The 16186-nt window shown below is 44.4% G+C and overlaps 2 protein-coding genes across 5 annotated transcripts in view; both read right to left on the reverse strand.

Moving 5' to 3' along the window:
- The window catches only part of KIF5C (kinesin family member 5C), a 77557-nt gene extending 72830 nt beyond the window's left edge, over positions 1-4727 (reverse strand). For all 4 annotated transcript variants that reach the window (XM_074144883.1, XM_074144886.1, XM_074144885.1 and 1 more), the window contains exon 1: positions 4602-4727. In XM_074144883.1, the coding sequence (XP_074000984.1) occupies positions 4602-4727 (126 nt within the window). The remainder of the gene's footprint in view (positions 1-4601) is intronic.
- A 9301-nt stretch (positions 4728-14028) lies between these two features.
- The window catches only part of EPC2 (enhancer of polycomb homolog 2), a 47163-nt gene continuing 45005 nt past the window's right edge, over positions 14029-16186 (reverse strand). Inside the window, exon 14 of the mRNA XM_074145078.1 lies at positions 14029-15283. Within this exon, the coding sequence (XP_074001179.1) occupies positions 15211-15283 (73 nt within the window). The 3' untranslated portion in view covers positions 14029-15210. The remainder of the gene's footprint in view (positions 15284-16186) is intronic.

A 16186-nucleotide genomic window follows, 5' to 3' on the forward strand; every position in this document is an offset into this window, starting at 1 on the left:
TTTATCTGCTATCCCAGGGATTTTTTTCTGGATCTGTCTTAACCACAGAGCAACAACTGCTTAACAGCCTACAGAGATCTCTGTATGGGAGGGACTTCAGAACATGACTTTTTTTCATCAGTACAAACTCTGCTGACTTGACTGGTGTATGTGAAATAAAAGGTAAAACACATCCAAATATTCTAGGGATGGAAATAAGTGAGAATCTCTCCATGAGGCAACACTGCAAATAGTACTGCAGCAGAAAGTATTAAAAAAAACCCACAACCCTGCTCAGATTCCACGCCACCCGCTACAAAGGAATCAGCCATCAATTTTTGTTTTCTTTTTACTTCATGGAATATGACACTGCAAAACAGCAATGATCACGGCACAGCAGCACAGTATCAGGTGATGGTGTTTTTGTTTGGTTTAGGCACAATAGTTAGTTATGTGGAGTGTTTCATGGATTAAACAACAGAATTTTCCCCCATGTGAGTAAAGCACGATCCTGCAGGGCCCCTCCTGCTGCCCCTGTAGCTCTGGGCTGCTTTTCCCAGGGGCAGTTTCCCACGGGAGCGGGTGGAATTCCGCTAAAACCCCCCCAGTGCAGGCAGCCGGGGGCTGAGGAAGGCTCTGCGCTGCCCGCCTGACACCCAGCAGAGAACCGCAGTGCTCAGCAGCTCCTGCTAAGCCAGGCTTTACTCACGCTGCGGCTCAAAAAGCAGCTGACAAGCACCATGAAGAGTCTTTTATCCTCTTTCTGGTAATACTAACATGAGGTTTCCGAGCTGGCTAGAAAGATTCTCTTTAGAAGTTCTCCTTTCTAAATAGGAGATATTTGCCTGGAAAATCAGTTTCAGATCAGCCTTGCGCTAAAAGGGAAGCGGTTACCGTAGTCTTAACAGGGAAAGGAGGTGAAAATACTCCTTCACAACTAAATTCCTCTATTGTTTCCAACAGGGGAGAGGAAAAAGGGCTGGAAGCACTCTAAACCAGGAAAGCATCCTCAGGGAGCGCACCACACCAGGTGCTGAGCCTCTCTGCATCCTTCCTTTGCAAATGTCAGGAATAAAAGCACTGGGAGGAACTGGGGGGAAACACGAAGAAACCACACGCCATCAGACTGCCTCAGTTGCTTACTACAGCAAACAGCTCCACGCTCTCCGACAAGACCGTAAGAAGCAAGCCAGCTAAAAAAAAATACATTTTTAGGTATGTCAGCCAACAAAATCAATCAGAGAGTCACCTTGAGGTTGCAGAGGAGCAGAAACATAAAATGAAGCTGCAGTCTGTTGAGGCTTGCGTAGCTAACCGCAAAAGAAAGCGATGGATTTACCACTGTCACCTTCTCCTGCCGTGGTTAAAGATAAGATACATCTAAAAGGCTTTTATATTTAAAACTTTAAAGTAAAATCAAAATCCAGTGGGTTTTCTCTGTTTTAACCAAAGGAAAATTTAAGGTAAGACATTTTAATCTTCCGTACCTCACCGTGTTGCACATGCAAAGTGCAGGAAGATGGATGGAAGAGGCCAGAATATAAGACACTGGGTCAAATCCCAACTCGGAGGGGTTTAACTGGTTTGAATGGAGTTAGGACATTGTCCTAGGACTTCCTTGACAAAGAGCTCCGAACCACGCGACCACAGGCATCATAGAGATACAGCTTTGGTCATGGCATGAAAGATATCCTGGGGAAACTCAAGCCTAAGTTGTTCAACTTCCTTCATTTCTGTTTGTTTTCAAGAAATACCATCAAGTCATATATTTAATTTTTGTTGGAAAACCTCCTCAAGACACTAGAGAATTATAATGGGGGTGATGGTAGGGGGTTCAGAAAGAGAGCATTTTCGCCACAATTGTTTATTGGGAAGGGGAAGAAAATTTATTCAGACTTACTAGTGAAAAGAAAAAAAAAGAAGGTGTTTCCTTTGAATCATTTATATTTTGATTTTTCTTACATAATGACAGAATTCCTTGGGGGTGTGGAAGGGGTGGTTTTGTTTGTTTGTTTTTTTTAATTTTAACAGAACTCCTTTCTTTCCAGTGTTTTATGGAACAAAAATAAAAGCTGCATTGCAGTGTTTTTCAAAAGCTATAGTAAAACAGACACACGAAAAAGTGTTCAGTTCTGGTTTATTTTTGCTTTGTGTAATGTTTCTAAGAGCTTCTGGAGGCTAAAATACTGCTTTTCTAGAAGGAGGGCGACTCTGATAGCGCCTTCCACCAGAATCGGGATTCCTTCCCCTTGCCAGGCATCATTTGTTGGAGCTGAGCAGTCGCTCTAAACCAGTAAATAATAACAAATGGTACTGCCTTCTGCTAAGGTACTGCAGTGCCATCCACTCCACACCAAGTTACACCAAAGCTCAACGAGCGAATAAAGAAGACAAAGAATATGGAAAGATTTTTACGTTAGTTTACACTTACAAAACTACAAATATCCCCACGGAACCCCAGGCGGATGGTTTCTCTTCGGAAAAAAAAGCAGCAGTGCGTGAGGATATATTTCGCTAGTTAAGATGACTAAAATGTGCAACCAAAAAAGACCTGTTTTGCCCTGAAAAGCATACTCTAAGCTTCTGACTCGATTTTCAAGGTGGCAAATAACCCCCCAAAATGATCCTGCCAAATTGAGTATATATATCGAAAAATAAATGTTTACATGTATTTCTATAAATAAATAAATACACACACTTTTCTTGTTTCTAACTATTTTTTTAAACTTCCATGGCAGGAAACTGACAGTTACTGTTGTTTTTCCTTTTTACCTTTGCTAAAGGAATTATCTCCTGTCTGCAAGATAGAAATACCTTTTCCAAAGCATCCCAGTTACTGTTTTCCCGGGCAACTGATACTTTATAGACCAAGATACATCATATCCTTGCACATTCACTTCGGTGGGATAAAAGAATTCTAAATTCTGCTTCTCTTAAAAAGATAACATCATTAAAGGATTTACAGTACATGTATTTTAATCTACTTTTAATATGTCTGAGGGTTTATTTATTTAAAGGGGGAGGGGATTTTGCTGACATTTGCTTCTTTAGCATCCAAATGACTGTGCTACAGTCACGCTTTCGTTCCAAGTATTTGTTGACCAAAGGCAGCCCTCCATTCCTGACTGAGATTGATAACCAATTTGATTATCCCATTGTTAACAGACTGTTGTGGGTGTTACGAGTTTAACCTTCAAATAAAGACAAATAATTTGGCTACACGGAAAACATTTAATAAAAACAAATTAAGAAAAACAAGTTCGCCACTAATGTCCAGAATCGAGTATTTTTTTTTCTCCTTGCTTTTCCATAACTGTCTTGCAACTTTAATGAAAAAAGTTTCTTAAAACCTCAAGGTTTTAATAAGGATCTTGACAAATTATGCAAGTAATTGCTCGTTCTTTGTATTATCAATTAGTTTTAAGATCTCTTTATCGTAGTACAGTACGGATCATATTATCAGATAACCACAGTAGACCAATATATTAAAAAAAAAAAGCACCAAAGACACAGGCTGGTTAGACAGTAAACCAAAAATATAACTCAAGTGCTCAGTACTGTCTATGAACACCCACCAACAGCAGCACCAGCAGCCTCCTGAACGCGACCCCGACCGATCCACCCGCTTTGGAAAGCTCCAGCTCCGGGAAGGGAAAGCAAAAAGGCACTTGGGTGTGCAGGGCTGAGGAACGCGCTGCGCCATGTTCCACACTCGGCCAAGGAGCCACGGAGGGCCCCCATCCACCCACGCTTTGTTCATTTTAAAGCCTTTGCTCCCGTGAACAGCCCTCAAACCCTGTTTTCTCCTCCAAGAGGCGGGGAAAACGCAGTTTGGATACGCCGTCGCTGCAAGCCAGGAGTGACTTGATGTTTCAATTAATTTCATTTTTTTTTTTAACGAGAGGAAAAAAACTTCACCTCGAGCGGGTCATTTTAACTAATGATGCTTATGCACCGGTTGTTCTGCAGGGACCCGCCAGCACCGGCGCCTCGGCGGGCCCTGCCAGCGCTGCCCAGCAGCCACCAGTAGCCACCAGCAGCCACCAGTAGCCACCAGCAGCCACCAGTAGCCAGGCGGGACGGGCACAGCGCATCATCCCCCCGCCGGGACGCCCCTTTTCCCCGGAGAGCACCCCGGCATTCCGCAGCCGCCTCGGCTTTTGTCTCCGCCCGCAGTGCTCCGCGCCGGGGAGGGGGGGGGGGTGTGTGTGAATGTGATGCTACGCGGGTGCGGAGGATGCTGCGCGGCCCCGGGGGCGCGGACGGCCGCCCCCGCGGAGCGCCGGCGAGCATGCCCAGTCACCGGCATGACATCAGCGCCGCCGGCGGCGGCCGCCCCCGCGCCCCCACCCCTCACCGGGCCCGGTTGGCGACCCAAGGCGGTAGCCCAGACCCCGAACAGGGGCGGGGTGGGGGGACGGGGGGGGAAGGCCCAGCCCCAGCGGACGGGAGCGGGGAGCGCCCCCCCGCCCCTCACTGCGGGAACAATGGGCGCGGGGCCCGGCGGCGGGACCGCCGGGAGGGGATGCTCGCCCCGAGGAGGAGATGGTCGCCCCGGGGAAGGGACGCTCGCCCCGTCACGGCGCCGCGCGGTGAGGAGAGAGGGTCTGCGGCAGACTCACCCCGATGACCACCGTCTCCTCGCCCTTGAATTTGGGGATGAATTTGTCCCCCCGGAGAATCTCCGCCTCGTTGAGGGGCCGGAACCGGCACATCACTTTGATGCTGCACTCGGCGGGATCCGCCATCTCGCCGGGCGGGCGGGCGGGCGCCGGCCGCAGGGAGCCAGGCGCTCCGCCGGGCAGGTGCCGCAGACGCCGGCTGGCCCCGGCCCCCGCCCCGGCGCGGCTGCGCGGTGCGAGGCGGGGCTGTGCGGAGCCCGCGCCCCCCTCAGCCTCCCCTCAGCGCCCCCCGGGGGCTCCGCCGCAGCGCGCGGGGGATGCCGGGAGGCGTAGTCCGCCGCGCGGCAGGTGGCGGCCGCCAACGGCTCCAACCGCCCTAACGGTCCCAACGGCTCCCCCTCAGCGGCCGCGAAGGAGGGAAGGGAGGCCCCGACGGCTTTCCCCGCCCCCTCCTTCTTAATTATAGTAATTAACGGGGGGGTATCCCTCTCAGTCTCGACGTCCGGGGGTGTATCAAACAATCGCCACACCGGGGAGCAGGTATTTTGTCCCCACCTGGCTTTGTCTGCCCCGTTTTCAGGCCTCCAGGTGCAGCTGCTCTCTCAGGGAAAATGAGAGGAAAGAAGGAGAGAGGGATGGAAACTTGTGCTTTGCCAGATCTATAGCCAGGTCAAAGGATGTTTATCCCCAGGATGTTACACCACCACGTCCCTTCATGACATTACCCTTATTTTCTTGTGAGGAAAAGCAGAAGCAACACCATCTCTGGGTGAGGCTTTGACCTTGTTACATTTACAAGAAGTTTGTCACGCTGCAGTCAGTGAATCAGCATCTGGGAAAGACAAAGTCTGGAGCCTGTTCCTGCACCTCAGGGGTGCTGTCCTCCTCCTCCTCCTCCTCCACTCTCTGACAAGGAGATGGCCACGTTTCTTCCTCACCTGCTAAAAACACCCGCAACTTACCTTCCTGCCCCCAACCCTGTGCAAAGGCAGGTCCTGTCACTGGATTAAAGTCATGCGAAACCACCTCCTGTCTTCTCCCCCTCCTCCATCATTTTCTCCCTGCACATATCTTTACGCAGCCTCGCTCATTGCAACAACTGTTGGCGGCTCCTGGAAAGCAGGAGACAGCCCCCAGCCTCCAGCTGCTCCTGGAACAGGTTTCCTCCACACAACAACAGAGCACCAGTTTCATGAAATTAGCCTCAGCCACACAATTAAAGATGCCAGCGGTCAGTTCTTCAGCATTTCTATGGAGATCTCCCTTTCTTCTAGCCCCAGTGGTTGTCCTCATTACCTGACGTGGATGTGAGAAGAGCAGGCTACTTACGAAGGCTCTTATGCCCTTCTTAAACGCAATTACATCAGGGAGCGTTAGCAATGTGCAGCATGCGATAAGACATTATTATATAATGTGATTTATTCCCCTGGATTACCAATTATCTAGCCCTTTTATTTCTCTTATGTTTCAAGCTTTTTACCCTGAATAGCAAATTCGTAAGTCATGACAAGTAGGGGCTTAGTCATAAAAGACAACCATTTCGATGAATTAATCCTTATTTTTCTCCATTATCGAGAGCTCATTTTGGAGCAAGATAGGCAAACCTCCATTTTCCTATTAGAGTAGGTATAATCTGCAATCAGTAAGAATGCACTGAAGAGCCATCTCTTCTTAGCAATTTTCTCACAAACAATACTGCATTATCTGCATTGTAGACAATACCATATCGTCACAAAGCTGCTATTTTTACTAGTTATTACCAGATTACCCTGTTAAGCAGCCTCCTGGGGACATCAGTTTTCAGCCAGATTCAGGAGGGATCAGAAGCCCCTCGCGCTTGGGAGCTTCTCCCAGGCTGCTGTGGATGCCCTCGTACCTCACCGACAGTGATGGAAGGTAGGATTTACAGTTTATTGGGAAACTGCTTCATAAAAAAAGCATAAACTTTCAAGACAACAAGAAGTAGTCACACTCATACACTCTTAAGCATTATCATCATTAATTTCTTTCATTCCTGATGCCGTGGCTTCTTTCAGATGGCGTACTTACAAGAATCACCACTACGGCTATATTCTGCTTGGCTTTTTCGAGCTACAATTCACCGGAATGCACCAGAATTTCTTTGCTATTGGTACCACCAAAGTAAAAGGTGGCAAACTTTGATGTCATCTCATTTTCCTACAACCGTGGGGCAAGCTCTCCAGCGAGACATCAAGTCAATGGTTTAAATCGCTCTGGCAGATTAAATACAGTTTGACAGCCAGTTCTGATTGTTCCTGAAGAAGTTCTCAAACTGAGCCCATCTCAGCTAGGACAGTTCACTGAACAGCCCGGGATGTCAGAGATCTCCAAAGGGAATAACAAATCCCCTCCTCGAAGACAGAAGGGTGACAGCCATAAGAGAACATCAAGATTCCATTTCTCTGTAGATAATATACCCAATGCCAATACACCCAACCCATTCAGGCTGCAGGAAAACCAAGAAAAGGGCATGTGATAAAGGTTCTAAACGGCAAAATATGGATTCTGATAGAAAGATGGTCCCACCGGAATAAGGGAACAGACACGTGAGCATTTTGGAAGTGAAAAATCCAATTTCCTATCCACTGAGCCAGAAAAACATCACTTCCTTTTATTGCTTCTGGGCTCCAGGAATGAGTTTTGGAGTTGGGAAAGAGCTTCAGGAGAAAGAAAACAATGACGTTGAATTTCTGCTGGCTTTAACAATTCAGTGCCACGAACAGACACCAGAACTGGCCAGGGGAGCAGCTTATCAGCAAGGAGAGAGGCTTTAATGTAGGCTCTATTGATCCTGGTGTCTCAGCAGTGGCCATCGAGATCAAATTTGATGATATGCCTGTGTCATCAGTGCCGAGATACCTCTATGGGTGAAGTGGTAATAAAGGATTTCTTGCAGAAGGTACCAGCAGCATTGGGATTCCCCAGGACAAAAAGCAATTTCAAATGTCACGGATGTTTCATGTCCTGCAGACACCAAAAAAACCACTGTTAAGAGCGCATCAGGGGAAAAGTTTACAAAGCCAGAACATTACATGTTCAACAGGAATAAAAATAAACAAATAAAGGAAGCCAAAGACTGAAAAATAGACAAAAAAAATGAGCTAGTGAGTGCTGAGAAGGCAGTTAGGAGGAACCGAGATGCAGATCGGATTGTTTCTGTATCACCAGAGGCAAGGACACACATCCATAGCTCAGGAGAGACTGGGCTACAAGACCACTTGTCCAGGCAAAGGAAAAATTTAATTGGAAAATGTGTAGGATCCGCATAACCGACGCCCTTGGTCACCCAAGATGATTATCCCAGAAGGAACACGCCCTTTGATCAGAACAGGTAAAGATTTCTCTGGTGATCAGGGGCCACAGGGGCTCCTTTCTCACACTTCCACAATCCAGAAAGGTCAGATTTGGAGCTAGAGCACTGCCAGTCAAAAAGGGACTCCATCGGAAAGCGTTTGGGCTATACCAGCAGGGAATTTAAGAGCAGTCATTGTTTCTGATTCGCAAAACACTTCAGTATATGCATATTCTGAAGTATATACATAAAGTATGTTAAGTACACACATAAATCTCAACCTTCATATAAATTATTCACACTATGCATAGTCATATATATCATCATGTTAAACCACCTATAAAAAATGAGTTTGCTAAAAGTAAACAGATCGATTTTTACCACTTTGTATAACACAGCAAAATGTTTTAGTTGCTTATTCGATACCCAAAATATTTTTCCAAGTTACGATCCTTTCATTTGGTTTACTCAATAAATAACCCAAATAAAAGCATTGTAACTTGGGGGGGGGGGGGGGGGGGGAGGCCTTAACTATAGGAAGCTGGAAAGCAATTGTTAAAATCCCAAACAACTGAACAAAAAAGCCCGTTTTCACTAAAAAAAAAATAAATACACAACCCTGAAACGCAAAGCCTCTGCACCCAATTTCACTGTGAGGGAGAACATGTCCGCTGTCAAAAAACCGCCACCTTTATCTATGAAGGTCCAGAAAGAGTTAAACAGCATCACAGGCGGATGATGCCATCTTCTGGTGTCACTTACACAGCTGTTGATTTAAAGCCACCATGACTAGTCTAGTCAGATCATCATCAGGAAGATGGGGGACGAGGTTATTTTAAGCATCGTTTTATCCCCAGGGCAGGGTTCAATGAAATAACATTAATTCAGGAAGAGTCAGCGAAGCGTTAACAGCGATGGTGGGAAAGCAAGCGCCAGGCTGCCATCAGTTCACGGCCAACTGCCACCAGCCTGTCCCTGGGGGCTGAAGTCAGGGTAGACGCGGCTACGGCACAGCTTGGCCAAGCGGGGCCTTGCATCACCCTCAAAAATCTGAACCGCTACCGAGGTTTTGAAAGTGGAACTATTAATTGTGCCCAGCCTTGGTCAGTTGATCATCTTCCACCCCATTAACTTCTTTCTGCTCTCCTTCGGCCAGTTTGGCAGCTGACAGGCACAGTGCTAGGGTTTTTTTGTTTTTGTCTTTGTTGTTTGGTTTTGGTTTTGTTGTTTTGTTTTTTTTTTTTACAGAGATTCCCCAACAGATAAGATCTTGCCAGAATACGGTAGTTCAGGAGTGGTGCTGTGCTCAGATTCTCTGCATTTTATGTCAGAGCTCTAAGTTTGTGCACTCCTAAAAGTACAAAGGATTTCAGCCGATATATCTGTTCCGTTACAATTTTTCTCTTATCATTATCTGCTGTAGTATAGCCCTAATTAATTGCCTCCCTCCTTCATTTGCCCCTTGCTCTCTAATTGATCTTTCTACATTATCCTCCCTGTGTAATTACATTTGTAGTAGAGTTTAATCAGTGTGTAATGGATTGAAGCCAGATCGGACTAAACATATTTTCCCATTCTTAGTTGCAGAAACAACCGTAACTTTAGAAAAACAGCAGCAGTGTAACTGGGGTAGAGCAGAAAGGCTAATTCTGGCTCACACGCAGGGCTTGAAACTTCTCTCAAATTTTCAGGAGGTTTTGGGGCATCGTGTCTCTTGATGCCTGCGCATCGTGTCTCTTGATGCCTGCGCATCCACCTGCCCCGAGACTGGGGAGGGACACCGGGTTGCACTACGTTACTGTCACAGTTGGTGCGGGGACCACCACTTTCAACTCTACTACGTATGGAGCAAGAACGCGAAGATGACGCTGATGTTCAGAGAAAGCAGTGGACAAAGCCACAGGAGGGGACACAGCCCACATTCAGGGAAGGAGGGGACACAGCCCACATTCAGGGAGCAGCTCAGCTGCTTCACTGCTGTTCTCTTTCAGTTTTCAGATTTTACTCCTATTCCAACTACTTGTGTTTTTTCTTTCTCTTTAAATTGTAGCTACTGGGTGACAATACAGTTTAAATGGGGTTAAATTCATAACAAAATATAACTTAGATGGGTGCTCTTCATTAATTTGAGATTGCACCATTAAAAGCTTCCGAAGCGCGCACAGATTGCATTTCGAGATACACAAGGTGACTCGGAAGCAAGCAAGTCACCGAGACAACAGGGAACTTCACTTGAAACTCCCTTTTCCTCCTGTAGAGCAGAAAGGCACTTCAGACACAAACATTCTCACCCAAGGGAATGTCACTTTGGGGACCGACCCTCCCTGCAGCAGGACGGCACACAATCAAACCAATTTCGGGACAAATGAGGACCTCCCATCACCTCGCTTCAGACATCACAGTTGGGTTCCTGCAAGTAGGACACTGGCACTCCTGGGTTTTCCCTTACAGTCAGCAAAGATGCAACTACCTTCGGTGAGTTAGCAGAAGTCATCTGGAAGGGTTCTGAAGTCACTCCTTTAAGAAGGCTCCGTATTCACTGGCAGGAGGACAAGGCACACAAGCTCAGTGCTGGGTGAGCTGGGTGCTTAAAAGGCCAGAATAATCTGGAGTAAGAATTGCAGCCTGCTTCGAACTCATCTCCTCAGCCAGTGGATTTTCTTACCAAATAGAAATGGAATCAGCATTACGTGCTCTTAGAAGTGCATCTTTACATTCTCCTTCTGGCTGTTAAAGTAAAGCCTTGTAAAGAAAATCACCCATATACATTCCCATTTCATCCATACGCTGTTCTCACGCATTCTGACTGGCCTGCAAGAGAAATGCTGCCATTAAATGCACTCAGGCGCCCTGTGAATAGCTAGAAAGCTGCTTTATTTCTACGCAGGCCAGAGCAACGTAGCAGGGTGTCTGTAACACCACCTCTCTTAAAGACAAGCAACAGGCTCCCCAGAGTGAGAAACTCCAGATGATGCAGTTACAGCAGGGAAGCGCAACAGCCCTCGCTGTGGATCTGCCACAGCTTCAAGTGACACCGCCCTTACCCTAAAACCATCTGTTCTTTCCCTGAGAAATCCCCTTCCAAGCAGCTGCCTGTTTTAGGGAGCTTCCTGGGTACAGGTGGTTCCACAGCAGGGCTCCATACCCCAACACACCGCAGTCTCCATCGTGACTGGTCCGGATGGCTTTGCTGGGAGAGTCAACTCACCCAGTGTTGATTTGGCTTACAGACCAGTTGTCTGTATCTCATGTTTTCCACGTAATTAGCTGGTTAGATCGGAAGAAAGCCAATTAGCCACCATTTGTCTTCATTAAAATGTAAACACTTGGACGTTAATAGCTAACCCAGCTTATACTGCCTGGGTCTGCTGCTACACAGGAAACAGTTCCTCTCCCAGTTAGAGATTTCCTTTTTTCTTCTTTCCCGAGTAGCAGTTTACTGTGAAGATGTGCTTTAATTTATGCAGGTTATTCTCCAGCCTTCTAAGTCTGAATATTGCAAAACCTAAAAGTAGAAGAAACAGGGAAGTGAGGTTTGAAACCGTTTCCATGATGTGAAATCCAGGGAGTCTGTTGAGATGACAGTCCTGTCCGGAGTGTTTGCTGTCACCTTCAGAGCTTTCCTGTTTGCAGCTGGGAATTTCTACCAGCTAATTTCTGAAGGGCTGAGTTCTTCCTGAAGGGTGCTGGAAACTGAGAAGCGGGATGACTGGCTGCGAGCACGATGCCGAGTGCACCTCGGGATAAACCCATCACCTCCTGGAAGGCTGCACTGAAGATTCTGCTTACAAAAAAAAAAAAAAAAAAAAAAAACCTCAATTACTGTAATAAGGAAATAGGAAACGTTTCTGTTATTCTCTACAAAGCGGTTGGAGGTAGGAGAGGAAAATGGACTATCAGGGAAGGAAAGGGAGTCTCAAAGTCAGGAAACCCACAAAGGGCTGCAGTTCCCCATCTTCTTGTTTGTAGAGGGGAAAAACCCGCACATACAGTCTGCTGGAGAGGATCAAAGGAAAAGGACAGCTCTGTAAACAGAACAGGGTATTGTTGGGATGTTCTTTGGAAAGGGGAGAAAAAAGCCCTACAGCAGAATGGAAACAAGACACCTACAATTAAACACATACCAAACCTCCAGTCAATCTGTACATTAAATACGTTTCATAAACCTAATTAGAAAATATTTTTTAGTATCTGACATTTAAAAGAAAATTCTGCACGCTACATTTGAAGTCCAATATAAATTGCTGTAGATAAACTACATTCAAAAATCTTACCTGAACACCTTTCCCTAATACGGAATAAAGCAGAAATCACCATTCAAATCATATTACAGACACACGTGATGTTCAAACAAGGGAATTAAAAAAAGAACAGTGTCATATCCTCAACACACCCTTTGGAAGAGCGCACAAAAATAACTCGCTCATAGGTATTGCCTGCTGCACACCAGGAAAAAGTAGACTTTCCAACAATCCTCCCTTCCTTTTTTTTAAAAAAAAAAATAAGATTTCTATGGACTACAGTATTATTCATCACTCTTCTTTTCTTGCACTTGAGGCACACATTAATGGCTAGAAATTCTTAAGACTGTTACAGTTGGACTTTACAGAAAGCTGTATGTATCAAATATGAGAAGAAACTTCTTTCCGGTGAGGGTGCCAGAGCCCTGGAACAGGCTGCCCAGGGAGGGTGTGGAGTCCCCTTCTCTGGAGATCTTCAAGACCCGCCTGGATGCAGCCCTGAGTAACATGCTCTGACATGCTCTGGGCAACCCTGCTTCGGCAGGGGAGTTGGACTGGATGATCTTTATGGTCCCTTCCAACTCTAAAAAATTCAGTGAAATTCAGTGAAAGCTGCGTTAAATACTAGTCCTTTAAATGAAACTCATTCAGCACACGGCACACGCACCATACAGCCTTCCCAGTTTGAAAACCTTTTCTCCACCTCGTATTTTTCCAGAATCTCTTAAAAGTTAAAAAACCTTTAGCTGGAGCTTCTAAGTAATTAGATGACGACTGGACTATACCAAGTCACAGATACACAGCAACTTTGGAGACCTTTTTGGTCCATGGAAGTGATGTATGTTGTAGTGAGATTATTTTGATACATCAAGGAAAATAACTTTTTTCCTTTTCAGACTCTGTTTTGCAACAATTTTGCTTTCAAAAAAATTCATTCATGCTTCAGACCATGTAGGTCATAGTCGTTCCCAGAAATGAACTTAGTTCCACCGAAAACCTTCAGACGTGCACGGAAAGACCAATTTGTCAGGGAGCAGCAGCTCCCTGGTGTGGAAAGAACAACGAATAACCTTTGCTCAGGTGCCTCCCCCTTGTGCCGACACCCCCAATCCTGCCATCGCCCCTCGCCTGACCACCGCAGTGACACTGAACCCTCCTGGGTTCCTTTGACTATTCTCAGTCTGTTATAATTCCTCTTTGCAGACTTCACAATGAATAGAAAATAAAGCATCAGTTAAGCAAGAAAAAGTTAATTTTAGACAGCTGAGTTTCTGACAAGCTCCCAGTATCCAAAGCTCTGCAAGTGCTTTCAACTGGCAGAACTTTTAACTTACCGGACATAAGACAACATGTTTAAGCACAAATTAAAAATAGCTCTTTATATATAAAAAGCCAAGAGGAAAACACACACTGACTGCATGACACATAGGGAAATCCTAGCTTGACTCCCTTGGGGAAGGGGGCTGGAGTAGACAACGTCCCGATGTTCCTTCCAACCTCAACGATTCCATGATTTGTAAGAAATACAGAAACATTCCCCAAATTACAGGTGGAGAACCAAACAGCAGAATATCCAGATGATTCACAGAAAGTAATACTTGAAGTTTTCTTTGGCAGAACAAGAAATTGTCTCGTCCAGATTATTCCCAGGTCTCAGGTCCCAACTACCGGATCCTCCCTCCCACCCTCCCCTACACTGTAAGGACAGGAAAGAATCATGGAAACTGAAACCTTTTGGAAAAAAGTGCGTATGCTCTGGTTAAAACTCACCAGAAGACCACTAACACCCTCTAAAATTTACACCTCCATTGCTTGCACATTGTCAAATAAACACATATGCAACGTCTCCATGTTTTGATATGTATTTTTATTTCCCTGCAGTTTTCACTTATCAAGAACAAGTAACAGGGAAAGTTGTCTGAACTAGTGCATAAACAAACATTCTGAAACACCACTACACGTATCTAATTTACAAGAACCGTATAAAAAAAGTCACTAAAACACTACACTACGAAGGTGTCCAACGCTTACAGTCAGACTTTTTCCAACCCGTTACTTGCCTTGTAGCCACAGGAAAACTCTCCAAAATTGAAAAGACAATCTTGCCACAACCCTCCCTCCCCCCCCACCACCTGGGATGGCTCGATATCTAGACATCCAATAATTAATTATTGCAATGATATATAATGCAATACATACCTGGTAAAATATCCTTTATGTGGTGTGTTACAGTTTTAAAGCCGGTTAAAATATGCAGTCTTCAGATAAAATGTAATCAGTTGAAAATTTTCTCATATCTGCACAATTTTATATGTGCGAGATGCATAATTTTCCTAGTCAGTTTTTTTTCCTGTGTAATTATTTTTTATAAACTGGTATTATAAATAGAAATATACATTCAAAATATATGGAAAAGTGAGTTACTACATTAAATTTGCATGTATCGATCCATCCCTTTCCCCTGCACAGTAATAGAAAATACTATTTTGCCTTGAACTTCATATTTGACAGTGAAATGCCACTAAAGTATTTACCAAAAAGTCCATCTAGTCAAATTGTGAAACAAAATGAACCAAGTGAAAACTTTACATTTCCTTTAGAAAAAAATTACAAGAATTTTGTTTCCTAGCTATGAATCTTTAACTTTTTTTTTTTAGACACAAAGTTGGATTTATTTGTACAAGATACAAAATGTAAACATGGCAAAATAAATAGTTAAAACAAGTGATGCAGGATCCCATTTCATGCTCATGATCCCATTAAAGAATTATTTTTTTAATCCATTCAGTTGCAAATTCAAGTGCAAAAGCATGATGATGAATATCTACTATTCAAGTAACAGAAATAATATTGATGATACAAATAAACTATTTTACAAGGTAGTGATTTTCCCAATTTTACAAAATTTACATTATATATCGACTTAATACACGATATAATGATAGTCCATTTAGGTCCATTTGAGTTCTCTGTGATCCACAGAGTGCTGTATTTTGCATTCAGTTGGAATATAAATGACTACACCGTTAGCGCAGGTCGAGACGCTGCTCTGAGGTTATGTCACTTCCATGGCTACTGTCGTCTCTGCTATGCCGTTCAAACCCAGGCGCTCTGGTTCATGGTTCTCTCTGCAAGAAAAGAAATATTCAACAGTTACAGGCAGAACATGAGCATTTCCTCACACAGTTTGACTAATTTCTTACATGCACTATGTGTTTTTACATAGCTGTTACCTGGACCTTAACGCATACACTAGAAACAGATTATTTAAATCTCAATACTGGCATTCAAGAACTGCTTTTACTCCACTGAGAGTGCAGTCCCTTCTATAAGATTATTGCATTTAACTGTAAATTGTCAGCCAAAATTATGGGTAAAAGGACTAAAAAGTCAAAAGTCTCCTGAAGGAGCAAAGTCAAGACACACCATGATGACTCAGTATCAATTATTGTCTTAGTGAGCAAAGCGTTGTTCTAACATAATTTCCCCTCTGCCCCCAATTCCGCTTTAGCACTAACACAAGAAATCTTAAATGTTTTTCTGATTTATTATCATTCTCTGTAGAGAAGCCTAAGACCTGTTCAGCTGAGGTGGTACTTTTCAAGGCATTTGAACAACTTGAAATACCCCTCTGATTTGAGGGAAATAAGAGCTAAAAGCGCTCATGATATAAAAGTATGCTTTAAGGCACGACTGCTAATTTAAAAATACCTTTTTCTCAATCTGTGCAGTGACTAAATCACACATGCTATTTTCCATCTCAAAAAGCTCTTTTTGACCTCTCTGGAAGCATTCCGATTTGCTAATATCCATTTTTTATTTTTTTAATTCATAAACAAACGTGAGGTTGTTTGTTTTGTTTTAAACATCACACAATCCAGCAGAGACTTAAAACAAAGCCCAAATATCGTCATTTTCAGAAAACTTGGCCAACTGCAAGCTCCTGCCACTCCTCTGGAACATCTTCTAAGTATCCTGAAATAATAGTGCTGCTGTTCAATGAGAATAAATATTTATTGATATACGTAAGA

This window comes from Numenius arquata, chromosome 3, assembly GCF_964106895.1.
Source record: "Numenius arquata chromosome 3, bNumArq3.hap1.1, whole genome shotgun sequence".
Classification (NCBI taxonomy): Eukaryota; Metazoa; Chordata; class Aves; order Charadriiformes; family Scolopacidae; genus Numenius; species Numenius arquata.